The sequence below is a fragment of the Oryctolagus cuniculus genome, chromosome 8, assembly GCF_964237555.1.
Source record: "Oryctolagus cuniculus chromosome 8, mOryCun1.1, whole genome shotgun sequence".
NCBI lineage: Eukaryota > Metazoa > Chordata > Mammalia > Lagomorpha > Leporidae > Oryctolagus > Oryctolagus cuniculus.
The window spans coordinates 108,025,837-108,048,956 of record NC_091439.1 but is presented as its reverse complement, the minus strand read 5'-3'; the positions used below and the strand labels follow the sequence as shown (position 1 = coordinate 108,048,956).

Sequence of the window (23,120 nt, the reverse complement as noted above, 5' to 3'; positions counted from 1 at the left end):
TTTAATGGACTGATGCATTTTGAAGGTCTAATGAATATAACGTCATTGACTTGCAGATAATGACCTTAAAACTTTTTTTTTTCTTTTCATTGAAACTGTAGCCGAAATCTCCTGCTCATTTGTCCTTGATAAGAGAAGCTGCAAACTTCAAACTCAAATACGGGCGGAAAAAGGAGGCCATTAGTGACCTAGAACAGCTCTGGAAGTAAGCACAGGGAGGTGGAGATGTGGACGTCCACTTGTCATTGCTGTTGTTTGATATGAGGAGGTTATTTTACTTGTGTCTGTTCCTTTTCCAGTTTTGTGAACTGTTCAGTAACTTTCTTGTTTCTCCTTTTAGACAAAATCCCAAAGATATTCACACGCTGGCACAGCTTATTTCTGCTTACTCACTTGTAGATCCAGAGAAAGCAAAAGCGTATCCTTTCGGTTTTGTTCCAGACAGCTGCCCCAGTACCACGCAAGTGCTCTGCCAGTGCCTGTTTTCACTGGGCTTTAAAATCGCCTGCGAACTAATAAAGCCAAAAATGAGAATTTATTGGCCCATGTAATTGAAAAATGCAGTGGTAGATACAGTTTGGGGAATAGTTTCATCCAGAAGCAAGAATGAAGTTTGCAGGAGGGAGCAGCTTCTATTCTTCCAAGTTCAAGTTCAGCAGCAAAAGAAACAAAGGATGTTAAGTGGATGGTTCATGGCTTTAAAACGTTCCTCTGAATAAACTGTGTGGGTCATAAGCTCGTCTCAGTCACTGCTGACGTGAGAATTCAGTGTCTTTACAGCTGGAAACACACATACTGCCTTAATGAGACTGTTCCCGAAACTGGGCTGGGATGGGGGATACTCAGCCACCACAAGTCAAAGCCTTTGCAGTGAGTAAGTCTGTGTTCCTAAGTTTGATGCTTGCTTTGGAACGGAGCTTTGTTGAGCCACCATGTTGAACTGTGTCACAGAGTTAAGGAGTAGATGCTAAGGTTACAACTCCTCGAGATCACCGTTCTGCATATTTGCTGTGTAATCGACAGGGCTTACTGATTACTCTGTAGGAGATTCAAGAACATGTTTTGCTTTCAGTGAAGAAGAGATAGGGTGTTTCTCTTTGGACATGGGTGTATTGTCAGACATGCATGTATGTTTTATATTATATTCCTGAACTCCTGTTCCATCCCAGTCTGAGTAAACACTTGCCCTCATCAGACAGTATGTCTCTAAAGGTGGACGTGGAGGCTCTTGAAAATTCTCCTGGTGCTACATACATTCGGAAGAAGGGTGGAAAAGTTACTGGAGACAGCCAGCCAAAGGAGCAAGGGTAATGCTTTTCACTGTAACAGTCTCTTCACTGCTGATTTTAAATTGTATGGCAAGAAAACACACTCTCACAGAAACTCCACTGGACTAAAGTTTGGCTCCTGTGTTTTTTTTGTTTTGTTTTGTTTGTTTGTTTGTTTTTTTCCTTTTTCTTCAACTGGGCCCACTTCTTAGTTCTCATTTCTCCCCTTGCTCCAGCCCAGAATTAACCTCTGGTATTTAGTATATCCTTCCCAATCTTGTCTTTGTGTTTATACAAACAGGTAATTTACAAATATTTTTCTTAGATTGTTGGGGTTTTTTTTTTGGTTATGTTTTGTTCTGTCTTTTTTATAGAATGGAGATTATTTTGTACATACTATTTTCCAATTTGATTTCATTTAAGAAGTCATAGGGATCTCTCTAGGTACTAATATAGGCATAACTTCATTCTTTTTCATTCTTTTTTTTTTTTTTTAAAGATTTATTTATTTACTTCAAAGTCAGAGTTAGGCAGAAATAGATCTTCCATCCGCTGGTTCACTCCCAGTTGGCCACAGTGGCTGCAGCTGCACTGATGCAAAAGTCAGGAGCCAGGAGCTTCTTCCAGGTCTCCCATGCGGGTACAGGGACCTGAAGACTTGGGCCAGCTGCTGCTGCTGGCTCAGGACATAGCAGAGAGCTGGAGGGGAAGTGGAGCGGCCGAGACTGCAGGCTGCAGCTGTACCTGCTATGCCACAGTGCCCCCCCCCCCCCTTTTTAAAGACATACTTCATTCTGTGAATATTATTCCCTAGACTGGATATCTCCTACTTTACCTGAAAATTATTTGTTCATTTAGGACATCATTGCATTCCTCAACTAAAGTTCAGATGGTTTATGCTTCTTTGGAGGAATGATAAGCCAGTTTCATTTACTTATAAGAAATCAAATTCTGATTCTTTGTTTCTGCCATTGCTTTCTTCCAAACACAGTAGAACCTGCAGAGCAGCATTTAAGAATCTGTTTTTGATTTAGGATGCATAGAGCATGGGCGAGAGAAAGCACTTAGCCAGTGATTTACTTCCTTTGTTACAAATGTAATAAATTTTTTATATAAATATTATTTGAAATAGTTACACAGAGAGAAGGAGAGGCAGAGAGACAAGAGAGAGAAAGGTCTTCTATCCACTATTTCACTCCCCAGTTGGCCGCAGTGGCTGGAGCTGCACCTGTCTAAAGCCAGGAGCCAGGAGCTTCTTCCAGGTCTCCCACGCAGGTGCAGGGGTTCAAAGACTTGGACCAGCACCTAAATGGGATGCCAGCACTGCAGGCAGCAGCTTTACCCACTACGCAACAGTGCTGGCCCCGATAAATTTTTATACTTTAATAAGGAATTGGAATCTCAAAGCTATTACATTATTTCAAATTCCATTTTATTACGATTCCAATTTCAAGCCTTTCCAGGAAACCCAAAGTAAAAGAAGTTCAAGTCAAATCTTAAGTGGATTTTTAAATAATTCTTGTTTAAATATGCTCAGAATTTTTTTCTCTTCCAAAACAGAAGACATAATTATTTTCTAATCTTTAGTCTTCTTTTTCTTTTCCTCCTAACAGTCATTAAGATGTACATTAACTTAAGCTTTTACATTTTAGCACAGTACTTTCAGTGAGTATCTTTATTTTAGTTAGTTTCTGGCACTAAGGTTTAGTTTCTTTGGAAGATACACTATGTGATAGGTTTATGCTGTATATTGTCCAAAAAATAAAGTAGAAATAGCATACACGTAAGCAGTTAGTGCTGTTACGCTTGCACACGTGACAGCTGCAGGGTATGGAGGACTGCACCCTGGAGACAATCCGTTCTTCCTGGGAACAGGCACAGGAAAGGCTTCAGGGAGGAGTGGGTGTGCTGGCTGAGAAAGAGGACGATGAGGCGTGCAAGACAGCTGAGGCAGACAGGAAGTGGCAAAGAACCTCGCGTTGCTGGAGGCACGGCTGTTGGATGTAGTTTATAGGCAGATAATTTGGATTTGCAAGGTCTAGGTAAGAGATCAGGCACTGAAATAAGACAGCAGACATTGTGTCTCCTACTCTGCAGGATATCCTGAGAGAATGTTCACAGTTCTGTGACTTACAGATGAAATTTTGGCAGGAGTTGTTGCTGTTGTCTTTTGAGTTGACTGTTTCAGAGTTCTCATAGAGCATTTCAAATGAGTCTAGCCAGAGATTTTTGTTAATGTCTTGCTCTTTTTACTGTAGCTTTCAGATTACTTAATTATTAAAATGTTTTCTTGATTTTTTTTAAAGATTTATTTATTTGAAAGAGTTACACAGAGAGGTGAGAGAGAGAAAGAGAGGTCTTCTATCCAATGGTTCTCTCCCCAGTTGGCCGCAACATCTAGAGCTGTGCCAGTCGGGAGCCAGGAACTTCCTCCGGGTCTCCCACGTGAGTGCAGGGGCCCAAGGACTTGGGCCATATTCTGCTGCTTTCCCAGGACACAGCAGAGAGCAGGATTGGAAGAGGAGCAGCTGGGACTAGAACCGGCGCCCATATGGGATGCCGGCGCTTGAGGCCAGGGCATTAACCCACTGTGCCATAGCGCCAGCCCCTTGATTTTTTTTTATACCATTTTCAGCACTTTTATGTTTTGGGAGTTTGTGGGGGAGTGAGTGTCAGTGTAACTAATAAAGGTTTTATTTATTAAATTTTATTTATTTATTTGAAAGGCAGAAAGACACAGATCTCCCATGTGCTGGCTCCTTCCCCAAAGGCCCTCAGTAGCCAGCGTTGGGCCGGCTCAGGTCTCGCATGTGGATGGCAGGGACTCCACCCCCTGCTGCCTCCCAGGGTGTGCATCATGAAAAAGCTGGAATGCAGAGTGGAGGCAGGGCTCAAACCTGGGCACTCTGATAGAGGATGCAGGCATCCCAGGTGGGGCTTAACCGCTGCACCAAACTCCTGCCCCAGCTTTATTTTTTTAAAAAATAATAAAAGGGTCCAAATTCAAAAGAGAAACGAGTACAAAGTAAAAAGTCATTTCCCAGCTCATCCCTCCTCCTCCTTCCCAAAGCCATGACCGACATGACTTGCGCTGCATATGCTTCCAGATCGTGGTCTCTCCCTGAATCTTGCCTGTACGTGTTCTGGCAGAGTGTGGAGTCCCTGACATCTTGCATGACACAGGGTAACTCACCCAAGTAGAACTTTTCATTCTAGTGCAAATTGGTTACCTTTTCACATAAACATAATGTTTGCCACTTAGAATTTTTTGCAGTATAGATGGTTTCTTTTCTGAAAACAATTGTCTATTTTCTTAACTACTTTCCAAAAATTATAGTATCTGAAGCTTGATTGGATTTAACTGAAATTGATTTTCCAGCCACCTTGTTAGCTCTGGTGAGCTGCTGCCAAGTCTTAAGCAACGTCATGATTTGCACATACGTAGTGCTCTGTGAACATCACAGTGGTGATACGGTTTTTCTTCTCTTTGTAGACAGGGAGATTTGAAAAAGAAGAAGAAGAAAAAGAAGGGTGAGACTTTTAAAAATCCTAAATACCTTTCTGTAAATAAAAGCTCGAGTTTAACCCTATCTAGAAATCTTCTGACATATACTGCCCTCTCTTATATCTTTGAACATGGACTTTTCAAAAACATCATTTATTGGAGAGACAGAGAAAGCTCCTGTCCACTGATTCACTCCCCGAACCACTTAAGCGATCTCTTGCTGCCTCCATAGGGTGTGTATTAGCAGGAGGCTGGAATCCAGAGCGCAGCCTGGGCTCCAACCCAGGCACTCTGATGCAAGAAGTGGGTATCTCAACAGTGTCTTTTTGTGTGTGTGTGTGTGTGTGACAGGCAGAGTGGACAGAGAGAGAGAGAGAGAAAGGTCTTCCTTTACTGTTGGTTCAACCTCCAATGGCCGCTGCAGCCAGCGCACTGTGGCCGGCGCATCGTGCTGATCCGAAGCCAGGAGCCAGGAGCTTCTCCTGGTCTCCCATGCGGGTGCAGGGCCCAAGGACTTGGGCCATCCTCCACTGCACTCCCTGGGCACAGCAGAGAGCTGGCCTGGAAGAGGGGCAACCGGGACAGAATCCGGTGCCCCAACTGGGATTAGAACCCGGTGTGCCGGCGCCGCGAGGTGGAGGATTAGCCTAGTGAGCCGCGGCGCCGGCCTCAACAGTGTCTTGTTCGCTGAGGCCAACTGCCTGCCTGGCCCTTATCATGTTTAATTAGACTGTCTATGCATATGTTTAATGACTTATTTCTACTGGTTTACTCAAATCTTAATTTCATATTTTTCTTTGAGTGATCCATTGATTAGCAAAAACTCTTTCTGAATTAGGGATATTAATCCACTCTGTTTCATGTTATGTATGTGTGAAAGTTTTTCCTTTATGACCTCTGAATTTTCAGTTATGCTTACAGATGCCCTTCCCCCACTAGATGATAAAAATGAAGATTTGTCAGATACATTTCGGTTTCGGTGTTACTCCTTGGTTATTCCTAGGTTACTCCTAGGTTACTTCTAGGCTTGAATACATTGTTTAACAAACCGTCTTGAAAATATTCTGTGTACATCTCCCATTTTTTGTGAACTGTTACACAGGAAAGCTGCCTAAGAATTATGACCCAAAAGTTACCCCGGATCCAGAAAGGTGGCTGCCAATGCGAGAACGCTCCTACTATCGAGGACGGAAGAAGGGGAAGAAGAAGGACCAGATTGGAAAGGGGACACAGGGAGCGACTGCGGCAGCGTCGTCTGAACTGTACGTCCTCGCCCAAGGCTGGGCTCACTTCAACTTGCTGGTGGTTTCTTTCTGATACTCGCTCACATCTATAGGTGCCAGTTGGTTCATAGATTTCAATTATGAGAGGTATAGTCATATCTTTGATAAGTATTTACAACATACTTACATAAAATATATTTCTTATTTGATTGTAATTGTAAGCACTAAAACTTCTATAATGACTATTAATTGCAAAAAGAAATTACACATACTGTGTCATCCAACCAACTAAATGGATAAATAGATAGTAATTACTAGAAGTATTAAATATTAACACAGATCATTCAAAATATTTTCCTTACTCTTGTGAAAATTGGCAGGTTATAAAACAGTGAAAATTTTATTCAAAAGGAAAATAGAGTTTTGGGGACCCACCTTCAAGAAGTAGAGAGTATGTGGGAGGTTGTTGGGTGTATAAAGTCAAGTCCACGTACAGGCATTTTTATGCCTTTTGTTGAATATACGAGTGACCGGAACGTCCTTGCTCTGGTGCTTTCAGGGACGCCAGTAAAACCGTGAGCAGCCCGCCCACGTCTCCAAGGCCTGGCAGTGCAGCAGCCGTGTCTGCCTCCACGAGTAACATCATCCCCCCGAGACACCAGAAACCTGCAGGAGCGCCAGCAGCAAAAAAGAAACAGCAACAGAAAAAGAAGAAAGGTGGAAAAGGTGGTTGGTGATGAGAACATTGCTGTCGTAGGCTGTTTTTAACTGGTCTCAGTGGCACTAGGAACATAATAAAGGCAACAGAGCAAGAAGCACAGAGCTGCTCCCTCTTCCATCCCCATCTTGTCGTACAATCATTTTCTCGGGCATCAAACAGCACATCCTCCCCAGTCCACCCCGGCAGAACTGGCCCACTGTGCCCCAGCTTTGCGCAGGTGATGACTGAGAATGATTGGGCATTGCTGCACCTTGATGTCTGTTGCTTCCTTTATCTTTGTGTGTGGATTTGCTCTTCTCTGTTTCACAAAAAGGCACATCATGTGCGGCTTCCCAGGATTTAGACAGAAACTGTTTTCTGCTCTTTCAGCTCCAGTCAGAAGACACTCGTTCCCACTTTCAGTTACGGCTTAGGAGGCCCACAGAGACTGAAAGTAGAATCTTCTGAGCATTCCAGATACCTGCTTAGAAATGTCCTGTGTTCGTTCAGAAGGGACCTTATTAAAACACTGATGTTCTTGAGTGGCCACAAGAAGTCATTTTAGCCATAAGTTGTGGCATGTGATTCTAGATACGGGACCCTCTCCATAATTTATTTGTATACACGAATGACTCATTGGTGCGCACTGGGTTTTCAGATGATGTTAACATGTTGACGTAACATCACTGAAGACTTCAAGGGAGATGTGTCAATGTGGCAAGAAGTTGAGTCTTAGACCCAGTGTTCTGAGATGAGATGGCTTTGAACTGTCTCTATCAGAAAGGTTAATGACCCCTATCAAAAACATGAACATTGGCTTCATTACATAGAGAGAAAATCAGTACCAGGCAGCGTTAAAATCTAACAGAACTATTTGGCCTAGTTAACAGGCTTCCTTTTCTAGTTACGGGTTATGATGGTTCGTGACCCTTTGAAAGTAATGAAGTATTTTACAGGGGACTTGCGTAAGTGTTGCCTTGTCTTTCCCTGCTTACAAGCCAGCTTCACACTGAACAGCTGTGAGAGACACATTGGGACGCCTGCCCTTGTTAGTACTCATTTTCTGCTGCCCCAAATCATTTATTCTAAACTTATAAGTATTTCCTGTGATCAGATTACTCTGTCCTTGTTAATAAAGTGCTGCTGTTTGAATCTGAACACATTTATTGAAACTTCTTCATAGTTGTTACAAAGGTTTTCCTCCTTTACAAGGTAAGAGATGGGGCACTGCCTTTTGGTTTAGCATAATGAGGGTCTACAGTGGTGCCTAAATGAGATCTGCTTAAAATCAGAATGGTTTATTATGGCACAATACTTTTCTGAGCTCACAGGGAACAGTCTTCTGGCTGGTGTGACAGATATTTATTCCTTCTGAATATACAGCCCATACACCAGCAACTGTTGGTAACCTTGTTATTCAGGACTGATTCCATTATTTTCCTGTGGTGAAGGATACTTTCTTTGGTTAACAAAGCAACAGGATCTTGGTGAAAATTATCCATCATTGAAAATTTTGACCCAAGGCACAACAGTGAAATTTAGAATTTTTTGTGTAGTCATTGTTATTGACTGCCATTGTTCCCTAACTAAAACCTCAGTTCAAATAAATAAGTTACAGTTGTCAAATGAAGTAGACATCTGCCTTAACTTTCTGGTAATTATTTCATCTCTTGGATAGGCCTCTTAGCCAGTGACATAGACACTTCCTGTGTGTGTGTGTGTGTGTGGCCGGCCCCTTAGCCAGTGACATAGACACATCCTGTGTGTGTGAGAGAGAGACAGAGAATGAGCAGTATGACCCAATATGGATAGGTCTCTTCACTGTGACATGTTGAAATAACATTGTAGCAGTGACTATGGATTATGGGTTAACATGCTTTGGGTGTCAGCGTTTTATGGAGGACTTCTGGTTAATATAAGAATTTTCTTTTAAATTGAGTATTTTAAACTATCTCCTGCCCCTCCCACCAGAGCCACAAAACTGATACAGTTGGATTGAGAGAACCCGTTTTAAACTGCCGAGAGTTCATCATGTTGGTTATGTCTATAAATAAACACAAGGATATTAAGCACAGCACTTTCAAGCTTAAGGGAAACAGCTAACCTTCAGACAGTTGCGTCTGCAACCTGCAGTCCACCGGCTGTTGGCTCGAGGCTGTTTGAAACCGAGGTGGCAAAGTTTCCTGCGTGTGAACCGTGCAGCTGGGCTGCAGTGTTGGTTTGCCGCCAGCAGCCACGGCCCCGGCACGGAGTTAATCTCCACATCTCCAGCATAGGGGCTTTTTTCTGCCTTTCAGTTTATTTTCCTTTTACTTGAAAAGCTAGATAGATGGAAAGATTCCCTCTGCTGGTTCACTCACCAAATGCCAGCATCAGGCAGGACTGGACCAGGCGGAGGCCAGGAGCGTCATGTGTATGGCAGGGATCCAAGTACTGGAGCCATCAGATGCGGGAAGCTGGGTAGCCTTGACTTAAACCAGGCCCTGAGATAGGGGGTGTGGGGTGCAGCTTGTGCCCACCACCCTCCTTCCCCGCGCTTTAAAAATCAACAAGAAATCGAGAGTACAAGGGTTCACATTTCCCCACGCGTCCTTAACCGGCTGCAGACACCCCCACCCCCACCCCGCCCCCGGTGTTCACAGGGACCTGGCCGGGAGAGGTCGCGATTTTGCCTTTCCTGGTTCGGCATTCCGAGCGGCGAAGGCCTGGAGCCCTGGGAGGACACTCGGGGACACCGGCGGGGCAGACGCCTCAGGCGGCTCAGAGCGCCTGAGCCTCCCTGCCTGGCCAAGGGAGCCCTGCTGTGGAGAGTGGCGCCAGGCGGCGCGTTCCCTGCCCCGGGCGGTCCCCACGCCCACTCGGGACCTCCCTCGTCCCCTAGCCTGGGCTCCCGCCCTTCCCTCCTCCGCCTCGGGGTTTCGGCGAGTCGGGCTGCTGTGCGCCCTGGGGCAGGCGGGGAGCGCGGGGGTAGTCTACGCCACCGGCCGCTACGTCGCGGTCCTGCGTCCCCCGCGAGGGCCACACCCGCCGGGGCCCTGCGCCAAGGGGCCGGGGAGGGATCGGAGGCGGTGGGGATGGAGAGGGGCGGAGTGAAAAGGGAGGAGAGGACTTGGAGGAAAGGCAAGGATCAGGGGAAAGAAAAAGCGAAGGAGCGGAGTAAGAGGAGCGGGGAGGAAGAGAGGAAGGGTCACCGGTCGGAGACGGAGAGGAGGGGACACCGATCGGAGACGGAGGCCGAGACCGAGACGGAGACCGAGACGGAGAGGAGGGGACACCGATCGGAGACGGAGGCCGAGACCGAGACGGAGGCCGAGACCGAGACGGAGACCGAGACGGAGAGGAGGGGGCACCGGTCGGAGACGGAGGCCGAGACCGAGACGGAGGCTGAGGCCGAGAAGGAACGGGCGAGAGGAAAGCAAGGGCAGAGCGGCCCCACCGTGGCGGGGACCCCGCCGCAGCTGCCGGTAAGAGACGGCCGCGCGGGACCCTGGCCTCCCAGGCCACGAACGCCGAGGCCGCCCGGGCGCCGGCTCTGTTACGTCCCAGCCCCGAGCCGCGCGCCGAGGATCGGGTGTCCCGCGGGTGGAAGGGGAGGTGCGAGCCTCGAGTGACGGTGTCCCCAGCTCCGCCCGGACCCCCCAAGCCCGCGTGGAGGCCGAAGAGGCCCCCATCGGCCTGCGGGACGCGGCGTGGGCCCCGCAGCGGCCGGGCTCTGTCCAGCGCCGGGCCCGTGGCGCAGCGCCCACCCGACCGCGAGTCTGGCGCGCGAGCTTTTCGGTTGGAGACATCCACACTTGCCGGCGGCCGCCTCTGGGCCCCGCGCGGGATGTGTGCCTGCCTGGTTGTCAGACCTGCAGCGTCCTGCGGAGCGGGGCGTGGGCTGAGAGCTCTCGGAGAAACAGGCCTCACCTGGGTCAGCTCGATGGGCCCGGTGCGCTGCAGTTCCTGCCTGTACCAAATTCAGCTATTAACGGAGACTTGCTCTCTAATAAAACGCGAGCCACGGAGATCCGTGTTTGCCAAAGGAATGGATTCTGACAAAGGACAGCGAGATTCCCACCACAAATGTCACATCTGTACCCTTGGAGAGCACGAGTGAGCGCAGGATTTCTAGGTAGGATGGGTTTGGGGGCAGCAGTGTGTCCCAGAAGAGAGTGCGGAACCGACTTACTTCACAATACTGCGCAAGGTCCAAGATGCTAAGAGTTTAGGTCCCACTAAGAAAGAAAGAAAAAATTCTGCCAACCAAAATACAGCATCCTACCTACTGTGAAACATGTTCCAATTTCAGAGATGTTAAAATGTGTGTGGGGAGGGGGGAGGATGGGGGCAGGGGGTGTGCAGCTTAGAAGTACCTGGAGGGTAACCAGAGGAGGCCCCTGATGGGTGGGGGAATGGGTCCATGACTGGCAACCCATTTCTTGGTGCCACTCTTCCTTGAACGCATGCACTTTTATTTTTCAAAGTTTATTTGATGTGACAGGGAGGGAGGGGGAGAGGCAGAGAGAGAGAAGAGAGAGAGAAAGAGATTTCCATTTACTGGTTCACTCTCCCAATGCCCACATGAGGCACTAGTGGGTCAGGCCCGAGTCAGGAGCCAGGAACTCCTTCTAGGTCTCCCATGTGGGTGGTGGGGATCCAAGTACTGAAGCCACCAGCAGCTGCCTCCCAGGGTGTGCATGAGCAGGGGGCTGGAATCAGGAGCAAAGCTGGCACTGCACCCCGGGCACTTGGTACAAGTGCTGGTTCCAAGCAGGCATTGTGGGTCTAGTCCCTCGTCCTCACCATGGCACAGTTGCGGAATGGCTTGTAGCATTTAGATGTGGGAGGATAGGGCACAAACACTTTTTTTTTTTTTTTTTTGGACAGGCAGAGTTAGAGAGAGAGAGACAGAGAGAAAGGTCTTCCTTCCATTGGTTCACCCCCCAAATCCAGTCCTTGTCCACTGCGTTGAATCAGAAGAATGAAGGCAAGGTTTGAGGATGGAGGAGAGAGAGTTTCATCTACTGGCAGATGAGGACCGTAGCAGACAGGGGAGGGGGTGTCTGGAACTGGGCTTTCAAGCAGTGAACACTGGTCTGCTGAGCAGTGACTCACAGCGAGGGAGGAGTCGATAGATGCCAAGGCCGGTTGCAGGTCTGCAGTAGGGCATTTACCCATTACGGACATCAACGCAATTCCTTGAGGAACTTTTATCGTGAGCAGGGAATAGCAGCACCGTCTACACAACTGTGCAGCTACATAAAACGTTCTTCGGCTGAGTTCTGAAAGAGGCAAGTGCTGTGCTAGGAGAGTCCAGTGTGTCGTCCGTCAGGATGGAGCTCACTCAGCCTAGAGCCCATGCTTACTGGGCCCTTAGTTTTTCTTCCTCCTGTACAGTCCGCTCCAATAAATCCCAAACTGCAGCCGTGCAGGCTGCAGAGGGCTAAATTAACCTTGCAACTTGAGCTGCCTTTCTCAAGGCTGGCTTCTGCGATTCACAAGCAAGCATTGTTTGTTAGAACAGCCACTCTCCTTAGTCACAAGACCAGTGGTTAGCTTTTGTTCATCAGAATATGAAGAGGAAGAGAAAGAGGTATTCAGTGCAGTTACATTCTGATAAAACCACTTGCTTTAAGAGCCAACAAGAATTCACTCTAAGAACAAATATGTGGGTCCCCCCCCACCGGTTCTGTTACTCACTACATGGCCTACATATGACTCCATACAAGTCTCCAGTAGGCCAGACCTGCAAACATCTTGCCTCTACATAGATCTTTTTTAAAAAGGAGGCACGATAGATAGTCTAAACGGGTGTAGGGTCACTTTTTTCCAGAAACCCAGCCTAAATCCAGTGTCAACATTCATGCAAACAAGCAGGCAGGTGCAAGACTGCTGCTCCTAAACCAGTGGCATTGAAGACGGTTACTAGTGTGTTGTGTGCGAGAAGTTTCTTTGGGAGCAGAATTGAATTCCTGTGAGCAGTACGGCTCTATTATTGGTCCTTTGTTTGATTGACAGTAAAGTTTGCGCCATGGAGCGGTGGGCATGAAGGCACCACTTGGGACACCCGCCTCCCACATCATAGTGCTTGGGTTCAAGTCTTGGCTTTGCTTTTGAATCTGGCCTCCTGCTAATGTGCACGCTGGGAAGCAGCAGGGGATGGCTTAAGTGCCTGAGTCTCTTCCACCCAGGTGGGAGACAAGCATGGAGTTCCTGACTCCTGACACTGGCCTGCTCTAGTCCTGGCTGTTGTAGGCATGTGGGGAGGGAATCATAAGACCGGCTGTGTGTCTCTGTCTTTGTCTTTCTCCTTTGTCTTTAAATAAGTAAGTAAATAAATGTTTAAGGTTTGCACCATAGGGACTACACTTCTGAGTGCTCTAGACCTTATGTTTCTGTCTTTACACCAGCCTGCCCTTCTTGTCCCTTGGTCTTTTGCCATAAAGATTTCTAAGGCTGGTTTGTTGGTAGAAAGCTTCTTTCTAAGTAAGCCTGGTAGAAAGCTTCTGAGGTTAGGTCTAGTTCATCAGCTTTTAATATCACATTATGTAACAAATTCTCATTTGTGATTGTAACTGACTTAACAATTTCTATCACCCTAACCTTTACATTTAATCATGATGCTTGTATTGCAAAGGGGAGCCTTGCCCAAGATCTTATAACCTAGCCCTCCAATGGTGAAGACAGTAGGATTGATAATAATGTGAGGCCTACAATGCCTACAGGCAGAGCTGCTCAGTCAACAGGTGCACCACGGACCCCCAAAACAAACACAGTCCTGGTGCAGCCTCCAAAGGACGTGAACTAAAGAAGCAAAATGTGAAACTGGCCCTGTGAACCATGACCTAAGTACTGAGAGAGAAAGTCACTTACTTGATACACTGAACAAGAGTTGGATGGAGGATATGAGATTAGTATCACATAACTAATGGATACTTAGAAGAGATTCACTGACTGGGACAGTTCTAGACCTAGAAAACGTTTTCTGCGACAATTAGTGCCGGGTTACACTTCCACGGTTATTACTGGGTTTTACCACAGTCAAGGAAGCTGCAGAGCCAGAAGAACAAGGCCCTGGCAGCCCAGATTTATTGATTTGGTTTTTTGTTTCATAGGAGAAAAACAAGCAGATCCTGGTACTGGGCCTGGATGGAGCGGGGAAAACCAGTGTGCTCCACTCTCTGGCTTCAAACAGAATCCAGCACAGCAGGGCACCCACTGAGGGCTTCAATGAAGTCTGCATCAACACGGAAGACAGCCAAATGGAGTTCCTGGAGAGTAAGCACTCTTTCTCACTGGTTGTGGGTAGTTGCATTTCAGGAGATTTTTTTTTTTTTAAGGATTTATTTATTTGAAAGGCAGAGAAAATAAGAGAAAGAGAGAGAGAGCTTCCATCCACTGGTTCACTCCCTGAACGCCCACAATAGCCAGGACTGGGCCAGGCGGAAGCCAGGAGCCAGAAAACTCCATCTGGGCCTCCCGTGTAGGTGGCAGAGACCCAAGCCCTTGGGCCATCATCTGCTGCCTCCCAGGCACACCAGCAGCAGAGCTGGATTGGAAGCAGAGGAGCTGAGACTTGACCCAGGCGCTGCAGTGTGGGACGTGGCCATCCCAAGCAGCGGCCTAATTTGCCAGACCACAACGTCCCGCCCTCAGACCCTAAGCCAACCGTGATGTTAGCAAACTTGGGTCCTGTGACAAGCAGCACTGGCTCAGCTTTTCCTAAACTTTTAGCATGTGTGTATGCTGTTTAAGCTGCAGCAGTGGAGGCTGCACTTCCTGGCTTTTAAACTTTCTCCTTTTTGCGGCGGTGATGTTAAGGGGAGTGTGGGACGAGGCTCCAGCACCCCCTGCAGTCATCTGTAATGACCCTCCCTGCTCCCACACTACCACACATGAACAAGCCATCTAAGTGCAGCGTGCTTCCTTCTCTGCAATGAAATGGCAGACAAGCCCCAGACCTCTGCTGATTAGATGGAAGTTGGGGTTGGCGTTGTGGCGTAGTGGGTAAATCTCTGCTTCCGAGCCAGCTTCCTGCTAACGGCCTGGGAAAAGCATCGGAAGATGGCCCAAGAGCTTGGACCCCTGCCACCTGCGTGGGAGACCCGGGTGAAGCTCCTGGATCCTGGATTCGGCCTGGCCCAGCCCTGGCCACTTGGGGAGAGTGAACCTATACATGGAAGATTCTCTCTCTCTCTCTCTCTTTCTCTCTCTCCCCTCTCTCTCCTCCTGCCCCCCCCCTCCACCGGATGATTCCAGCCATCCTCACAGTATTAGATACCATCTTTATGCTAATGACTCCCAAATGTATACACCAGCCCAAACACATCCTTGTCTCCTGACATCTCCACCTAGAGTGTCTGCGGAGCCTCTCCAACCTCTGTGGTTTAAAAACATTCTTCACTGGAGCCGGTGCCCTGGCTTATTTGGTTAATCCTCTGCCTGCGGCGCCGGCATCCCATATGGGCACTGGTTCTAGTCCTAGCTGCTCCTCTTCCAGTCCAGCTCTCTGCTGTGGCCTGGGAGTGCAGTGGAGGATGGCCCAAGTGCTTGGGCCCTGTACCTGCATGGGAGACCAGGAGGAAGCACCTGGCTCCTGGCTTCAGATTGGGGTAGCGCCGGCTGTAGCGGCCATTGGAGGGTGAACCAACAGAAGGAAGACCTTTCTCTCTGTCTCTCTCACTGTCTATGACTCTACCTGTCAAAAAAATATATAATAAAAAATAAAAATAAAAAAATTCGTCATTTATCCCATATCTGTTCCTTTCTCTGTAATCCTCTGGGAAGTGAAAGCCTCCTCATCCATCAGATTGCCCAAGTCAGAAACCCGGAGTTCCTTGCTTTCTCCTCCTCCGTCCCCACCTTGCAGTGAACCCAAGACATCTCAGGTTGGTTGGTGACATCCTTGTCCACTGCCCCCACGTGGGTCAGAGCCTCCACCACATCTTGCTCAGATTACCACAGTCATCTTTTGACTTTTGTTTTTGTCTAATTACAAAGAGTAATATTTTAACACTTATTTTAAAAACAAAATTAATAATTAATTAAATAAAATTAATACATTTTTTAAAAACCACATTTTTGAAAGACAAATAGGTGGAGAGGGATCTTCCATCCACTGCCTCCCTCCACAAATACCCACAGCAGCCAGGGCTGGGCCGGACGGAAACTGGGAGCTGAGAACTCCATCCACGTCTCCCGCGTGGTGGCAGGGATCCAACTGCCTGAGCCACCATCGGCTGCCCCCCAGGGTGCACACTAGCGGCAAGCTGGATCAGAAGTGGAGCAGCCAGGACTCGAACCAGGCATCCAGTATGGGGTGCGGGCATCCCAAGCAGTGGCTTAACCTGCTTTGCACTGATATTTAAGTGTATTACAACTATTTGAGTTATTGCCCGGCGCCGCAGCTCACTAGGCTAATCCTCCACCTGTGGCGCCGGTACCCCGGGTTTTAGTCCTGGTTGGGACACCAGTTCTGTCCCGGTTGCTCCTCTTCCAGTCCAGCTCTCTGTTGTGGCCCAGGGAGGCAGTGGAGGATGGCCCAAGTGCTTGGGCCCTGCACACGCATGGGAGACCAGGAGGAAGCACCTGGCTCTTGGCTTTGGATTGGCGCAGCGCGCTGGCCATAGTGGATATTTGGGGGGTGAACCAATGGAAGGAAGATCTTTCTCTCTATCTCTCTCTCTCACAAACTATATGAGTTGCTTACATAGCATTATTTTAGCAAATTCAAACACAAAAATATTTCTAAGAGTGACTATCCTAGCTCTATACAAAGGAAAATAACAGAAAGGCAAAGATCCTTTCCTATTGGTATTTGCGATGGCTTTACTGGGTTCCTAAACACAGGCCCGTGAGCTTCTCTCTTGCGGGACAGAGAGTGAAGTGTTTGGCTTTGCAGGCCACTCAGTCTCTGTTGTAATGACTCAGCTCTGCCATTGCGTATGAAAGCAGCCATGGTCAACAGGTAAGGAAACACGACTGCCTTCGGACAAAACTTCATTTGTGGACGCAGAAGTCAGAATTTGATATGGTGTTCATGTGTCATAAAACATTATTCTTCCTGTTTCCCCCACTCATATAAATGCCATTCTTAGCTCCCGGAGCAATACAAAAAATAGGTGGCTAGCTATAGTTTGCCAACTCCCAACCTAGAGAAATTAAAGATAAATCCATTGTGTATATATTATAATTAACTGAAAACTTTGTTCTGGCAAGAATCAGCAGAATGAAATAACTTAATCGAAAGGCATTTCCTTTCTGAAACCAATATTCCTAATACCTACAGGGTCTTATGAACTCTCAATCCAGTGTGAAGGGGGAAACTCTTTCTGGGATTCTGATAAAGGAAAATAATTGTGTGAGACTAACCAGTGAATTCACTGCACTTAAAGATGATTTTAGAGTAATGTGCGTTACAACCCACCACCCTACTTATTTTGGCAACTTACTCCCATTTTCTGAGCTGTGACTGGTGAGCATGCCAGGGCTGCCAGGGGCTGCCAGTTTAACAGGAACAGGAGACATGTGCTGTAGTGCTCCGTGTCTCTGTGTTGACCCTTTGTGGTTCCAAGTGAATGGACCACCTGTGAAGGGTAATTGTCCCCCCCACCCCCTCCCCAGGACACCCCTCTGGTGGCATCTCCCGAAGTCGTCCTGCTGAGCCCGACTGCCCCCTGGGCGGGCCCCTCTGTGATCTCTGTTCTGTCTTCTTCCCCTACTGTTCCGGGTAGTTGGCGGCAGCGAGCCTTTCCGTTCTCACTGGGAAGCGTACCTGCCCAGGGGATTGCTACTGATCTTCGTGGTGGACTCAGCAGATCACGAACGGCTACCGGAAGCCAAGAAATACCTTCACCAGCTCATCGAAGCAAACCCGATTCTTCCTCTGGTAGTGTTTGCAAACAAGCAGGTAAGAGCTGTGCACATAGAAGTTGTACCAGGAGTTGTGTTTACACACACACACACACACACACACACACGTTTATATGAGTCAGAGGGAGAAAGGCAAAGACAGAGACAGAGAGCCCCCCGCTCTGACTCACTCCCCAGATACCCCAACAGCTGGGGCTGGATCAGGCTGAGACTGGGAGCTGGCACCTAACTCAGTTTGGGTCACATGCATGGACGGCAGGAACTCGCTTACTTGAGCCATCGCCTGCTGCCTCCCAGGATGTACACGGGCAGGAAGCTGGCAGTAAACTAGAATCAGGAGAATCAGGAATGGAGCCAAGACTTGACCCCAAGGACTCCAGTCTGGGACACTGGCGTCTGTATTGCTAGGCCCGACACTCGACTTGTATTTGTTAGATCTGGGTTATAAACTTTAGAGTTGGGAGCTGTCTCTCTGCCTTTCAACTAAATGAAATAAATGAAAAAAATTTTATTTATTTTTATTTATTTGAAAGAGTTACAGAGAGAGGTAAGAGACAGAGAGAGAGAGAGAGGTCTTCCATCTGCTGGTTCACTCCCCAAATGGCCACAACGGCCAGAGCTGGGCCAGGCCAAAGCCAGGAGGCAGGAGCTTCTTCTGGGTCTCCCACATGGGTGCAGGGGCCCAAGCACTTGGACCACCTCCCACTGCTTTCTCAGGCCATCAGAAGGGAGCTGGATCAGAAGTGGAGCAGCTTGGGACCTGAACCGGCACCCTTATGGGATGCCGGTGCTGCAGGCTGGGGCTTTAACCCACTGCACCATAGCACTGGCCCCTGAAAAGATTTTTTAAAGGAACAGTTTTGTTTTAGACCAATCAGACCTTAGTTCATACATGCATTAAAAATACTAAATGTCTCTGGGGATGACAGTTTTTGCAGCTCCACATCTGTGTCCATACTTGGTGTTGTCAGGTTTGTTCTATTTTTGCCAATCTGTTGAGGGTGAAATTATTTTTATTATTCTAATTCACATTTCCTTAATTACCAGTGAGTCTCAGCATTTTTTTCAGATGTGTATTGGTTATCAGTTTGTATCTCTAAATTGTCTGTTAATATCTTTTCACAAATTCCTCCCAGGGTTCTTTTCCTGTTTAAATCGCAGGTGTTTTTCATATCTTTTGGAAAAATAATCCTCTGTTCGCTATGTGCCCACACAGATCTTGTCCCACATCCTAGTGGCTTGTCATTTTACTTTGCTTGTAGTTTCCACGTTTCATAAAATATTTCCATTTTCAATAGTCAAGTTTATCAGGCTTGTATTTTTTACCTTCATCAGAGCCATTCGTTGCCAAATGTATAACTTTTACTGGAGCATAATGACAAAAAGATGTGAGTATCCTGGTTTAAGGTTAATGCGTATTTGCAGATATTCTTTGGCTGAATTATTTAGTCTGCTTTTCGATGACTCATTGGCCCAAGCTATTATCTGAGAGTTTGCTCAAAGGCATCTCCTCTTCACTCTGCCTGATGATCTGGTTGGCAGCGCTGGGTGAGAGTAAGGAAGACGCCCAGGATTTGTACTTGGTGGGCTTTGTCATTACAGGGAGCCCCACCTCCCACCCAGCACCCCACCCCCACCCCCATTTCTTCCTCTCCAATTCCAGAAGTGAATTTATGAAGCTGAGGCGTCACCCCATATGTCTGGGCCCGTTAACACAGTTATAAAAGAGCCTGTAGACGCTAAGACGAAGTGAATTCAGCTTTCAAGCAAGCGCTATACCGTGACTGCCAACATCCAGAGAAGTGATGAGCTCCAGGGGTGACCACGGATGTGCATCAGGAAAACCTCACAGGCTCCTCGCCATGCAGCTTGATACGTTTGTGTTGGTCAGGAAAAAAGAATGACGCCCCCTTGGTTTATTCCCGGAGTCCAACATGATCCCTGTAGCTTAGGGGGATGCTGTGGGACAACAAGAGCCAGTGACAGATGCAGTGTAGAAGAGAAAATGCCCAAATGCTTGCAGAGGACTGAAAATCACAGGGGAACCTGTGTGTTTGTGGATCAGAGGTCATTTGCATAAACAACTCCTGGTCTATGAGCGGCAACAAAGGATGTTTTGAGCTTATTATTTTTACTCCAAGGGGACTTTAACCTTGGCGTGCAGCATAAGCCGGGCTGCTCTGCCTCTGGGGAGGGGTTCCAGCCTCAAAGGCTCCCCTTCCACCTGTGTCTGCCTCTCCCCTCCTGGCCTCTCTCCCCACTTCCTGGTCCTCTCTCCTCCCTCAACCCACCACCATATTTTTGTTCAGTGGAAATAATGTTCACAAAGAAACATTCACAGTGGCCAGTGTAACAGTCAAGAAAATAGAAAATATTACGGGGACCAAAAAAAAAAAAAAAAAAAAAAACCAACAACCAATAAATCAAAATTTTTGTTGTTAAATATCAATTTAAAATAATTGATCCTATGGAAAGAAATCTTAGAAGATGGAAACTAAAATTAGAAACAGATTGACTGCACGGTTTGGAAAATTACAGTATTATATTGACTTCTTTTCATTCCAGAAGATGTTTTTTGATATCATAGAAACTCTGGCATAAATTGGACACAGATATTTCTATTCAAACTACCACTGCTGTCATCCTAATGAGGTCACAGTGTCCTCTATGTTAAACTGGTAGAACCACAGAGAGCAACAAATACAAGGAATAAGTTCATTCATCCAAAGGCATTAGGAAATAATCTTTTTTTTTTTTTTTTTTTTTTGAGAGTTAGAGAGAGAGAAAAGTCTTCCATCTGCTGGCTCACTCCCCAGATGGCCACAATGGCCGGAGCTGAGACAATTTAAAGCCAGGAGCCAGGAGCTTCTTCCAGGTCTCCCATGTGGGTACAGGGGCCCAAGGACTTGGGCCATCCTCTGCTGCTTTCCCAAGTGCATTAGCAGGGAGCTTGATTGGAAGTGGAGCAGCCGGGACTCGAACCGGTGCCCATATGGGATGCGGGCACTGCAGGCTGGAGCTTTACCCTACTATGCCACCTAGCCAGCAGTATAACCAACCTCTTCCCCTTCTTTCTCCTCCCCGGTGCAGGATCTGGAGGAAGCCTATCACATCACAGACATCCACGAGGCCTTGGCGCTCTCCGAGGTGGGGAACGACAGAAAGCTGTTCTTGTTTGGGACCCAAGTGACGGAGGACGGCTCAGAGATACCCTCCAGCATGCAGGACGCCAAAGATCTGATTGCCCAGCTGGCTGCAGACGCGCAGTGACCGGCCCCAAGCCTTGTGTCACCCCAGAGTGTTGAGAGTGGCAGGCTCAGAGCCAGAGGTTTCCACTGTGAAATAAAACATGAGCCTTTTCCTGGTTTCTCAGTGCATGGCACACGCACCGAGATTAACGTTAACTTATTGAAAGCTTCCCTTTATTTAGATTTTGAACATTAATATTTATAAAACGATGTGTTTTGCGGGGGGGAATGGGATTTTTAATCAACAAGAGTGAAATGAACATTAGCAAGCCTTCATCCCATTGGTGGTTTTTATCAATGATGTGAAATTCATATGAATATATTTTAATAAACGTTCTCTTTCAAGTAAAAATCTAATGGATCCTTTCAGCCCTCAAAGAAAGAACTGTACCACAGGACAGTGGGGACGGTGAGCAGCTCAGACCCACAGAGAAACAGAACTTGACAGCGTCCGGAAGGACTAGGGAAGGTTTCTTGTCTGTCTAGGAGCCTGTTCTACAAGACTACTTGACACTTTGTGGACAATGGAATTAAGTTCATTTTGATGCAAAAGATTTTTGAAATCCATACACTTTTTCATAATATGCATTGTCTGTGAACTTTCTGCATTTAAAAGATTTATTTGAAGGAGTTACAGGGAGAGAAAGGGAGAGACAGACAGAGGTCTTCCATCCACTGGTTCGCTCCCCAAATGGCCAAAACAGCCAGGGCTGGGTCAGGCAACAGCCAGGGGCTTCTTCTGAATCCCCTACGCAGGCGCAAGGGCCTGAGCACTTGGGGCACCTTCCGCTGCTTTCCTAGGCACATCAGCAGGGAAGCGGGTCAGAAGTGGAGCAGCGGGGACTCGAACCAGCCCCCATATGGGATGCCGGTGTTGCAGTCTGTGGCTTTATCCACGACGCCATAAGGCCAGCCCCTCTGTGAGCTTTTTGAAGGCTCCTCAACTAGATGAACTCTCTGAGGATTTGTTCTGAAATTCTTGACATTTCGCCTTTCTTCACTAGGCCTGTTTTGTGAGTGATAACTATACCTACAGACACAGTATAAATCCAGCTGTTTGTTAGCTACCGTGCCTTGCCTTGGTTTGAAACATAACAAGATTTGGAAGGAGGGTTTTTTTTTTTTTTTTTTTTTTTTTTTTTTTTTTTTATCCTTCCTTTTAAAGTTTGGAATGTGTGGCAAAGCAAAAGGCAAAGAAGGCGATGACGGCTGGCCCCTCCCAAGGTTTGCACCCAGCACACGGGTTAGAATGGGATGTACTTGAAGTCACGCGTGAGCCGAGGGATGGGATCATAGGAGTGTGTGCCTTTAAGTTCAGTGCAGAATCGTGGCTAACCTCTAACAGCAGCCCCTCGGGGGTCTAATGCCAAGCCTTCTATGCTGGCCTGTGGAGGTCAGATCCCACCGTGATTTGGGGATGCTAGAACCCTGGGTCTCAGCATCTGGTTTTTTTATTTTTATTTTTTTATATATTTATTTATGGTAGTCGGGAGCATACCCACCTTCCGAGAGACCTATTCCAAAGGTAACACCAAAGCGTTCAGAATGGAGGACCACACCTCGTTCTTCATTGCTGTTTTTCTCACATGCTGATTTTCGATTCTGCGTGTTGGCCACAAGCGTTGTGGCTGGAGTTTTTCCTCCACGGAGCAGGCACTGAGCAACAACACGGCCCTACTGCTTGATGCTGGCGATGAAAACGAGTAGACGCACTCCTCGGAATTCACTTTAACACTCTTACATTTAGGGGCCAGCATTTTGGTGCAGTGGGTTAAGCCACCTCTTGTGACGCTGGAATTCCATATGAGCACCGGTTCGAGTCTCAGCGGCCCCACTTCCAGTCCAGCTCCCTGCTAATGTGTCTGGGAAAGCAACAGAAAATGGCCCAAGTGCTTGGGACCCTCCACCCCTATGAGAGACTCGGATGGAGCTCCTGGCTGCTGGCTTCAGCCTGGCCAGCACTGGTCACTGCAGCCATCTGGGGAGTGAACCAGTGGGTGGACCATCTCTTTCTCTCTCTGATAAATCTTAAAAAAACAAACGAACGAAAAACCTTACTTTAAAAAATATCTAGGCACAAAATAATAATGATAAAAGGAAAAGATGCCAAAACCAGGATTACAAACCTTGTGGTCCATTGCATTTAAAAGATAATACACAGAGCCGGTGCCGTGGCTCAATAGGCTAATCCTCCACCTTGCGGCGCCGGCACACCGGGTTCTAGTCCCGGTCGGGGCGCCGGATTCTGTCCCGGTTGCCCCTCTTCCAGGCCAGCTCTCTGCTATGGCCAGGGAGTGCAGTGGAGGATGGCCCAGGTGCTTG

The 23,120-nt window shown here is 47.5% G+C and overlaps 2 protein-coding genes and 1 long non-coding RNA gene across 5 annotated transcripts in view; 2 read left to right on the top strand and 1 right to left on the bottom strand.

Annotated features, from left to right (window-relative positions):
* Positions 1–7,854, top strand: part of SRP72 (signal recognition particle 72) — a 33,681-nt gene extending 25,827 nt beyond the window's left edge. Inside the window, exons 14-19 of the mRNA XM_002717161.5 lie at positions 102–205; positions 341–418; positions 1,170–1,307; positions 4,762–4,799; positions 5,876–6,035; positions 6,556–7,854. Coding sequence (XP_002717207.1) covers positions 102–205; positions 341–418; positions 1,170–1,307; positions 4,762–4,799; positions 5,876–6,035; positions 6,556–6,733 — 696 coding nt within the window. The 3' untranslated portion in view covers positions 6,734–7,854. The remainder of the gene's footprint in view (positions 1–101; positions 206–340; positions 419–1,169; positions 1,308–4,761; positions 4,800–5,875; positions 6,036–6,555) is intronic.
* LOC138843565 (uncharacterized) lies at positions 3,960–9,482 on the bottom strand. 2 transcript variants are annotated; one of them, XR_011378470.1, is made up of 4 exons: positions 9,343–9,482; positions 9,057–9,232; positions 6,432–8,879; positions 3,960–4,753 (listed from the first exon to the last, which is right to left on the bottom strand). It is a non-coding gene; the product is annotated as an uncharacterized lncRNA (long non-coding RNA). The 2 variants fall into 2 exon arrangements; XR_011378469.1 differs by lacking the exon at positions 9,343–9,482 and having other exon boundaries at positions 6,432–8,851; positions 9,057–9,286.
* A 288-nt stretch (positions 9,483–9,770) lies between these two features.
* Positions 9,771–21,150, top strand: ARL9 (ARF like GTPase 9). Of its 2 annotated transcripts, none has more exons than XM_051841853.2 (4): positions 9,771–10,160; positions 13,794–13,956; positions 17,412–17,587; positions 20,641–21,150. In XM_051841853.2, the coding sequence occupies exons 1-4, from the start codon at positions 9,771–9,773 to the stop codon at positions 20,818–20,820; spliced, it is 909 nt and encodes a 302-aa protein (XP_051697813.2). In that variant the 3' UTR covers positions 20,821–21,150. The 2 variants fall into 2 exon arrangements, with proteins under 2 accessions (XP_051697813.2, XP_051697814.1); XM_051841854.2 differs by lacking the exon at positions 9,771–10,160 and adding an exon at positions 10,491–10,810.
* The last annotated feature ends 1,970 nt before the right edge of the window (positions 21,151–23,120 follow it).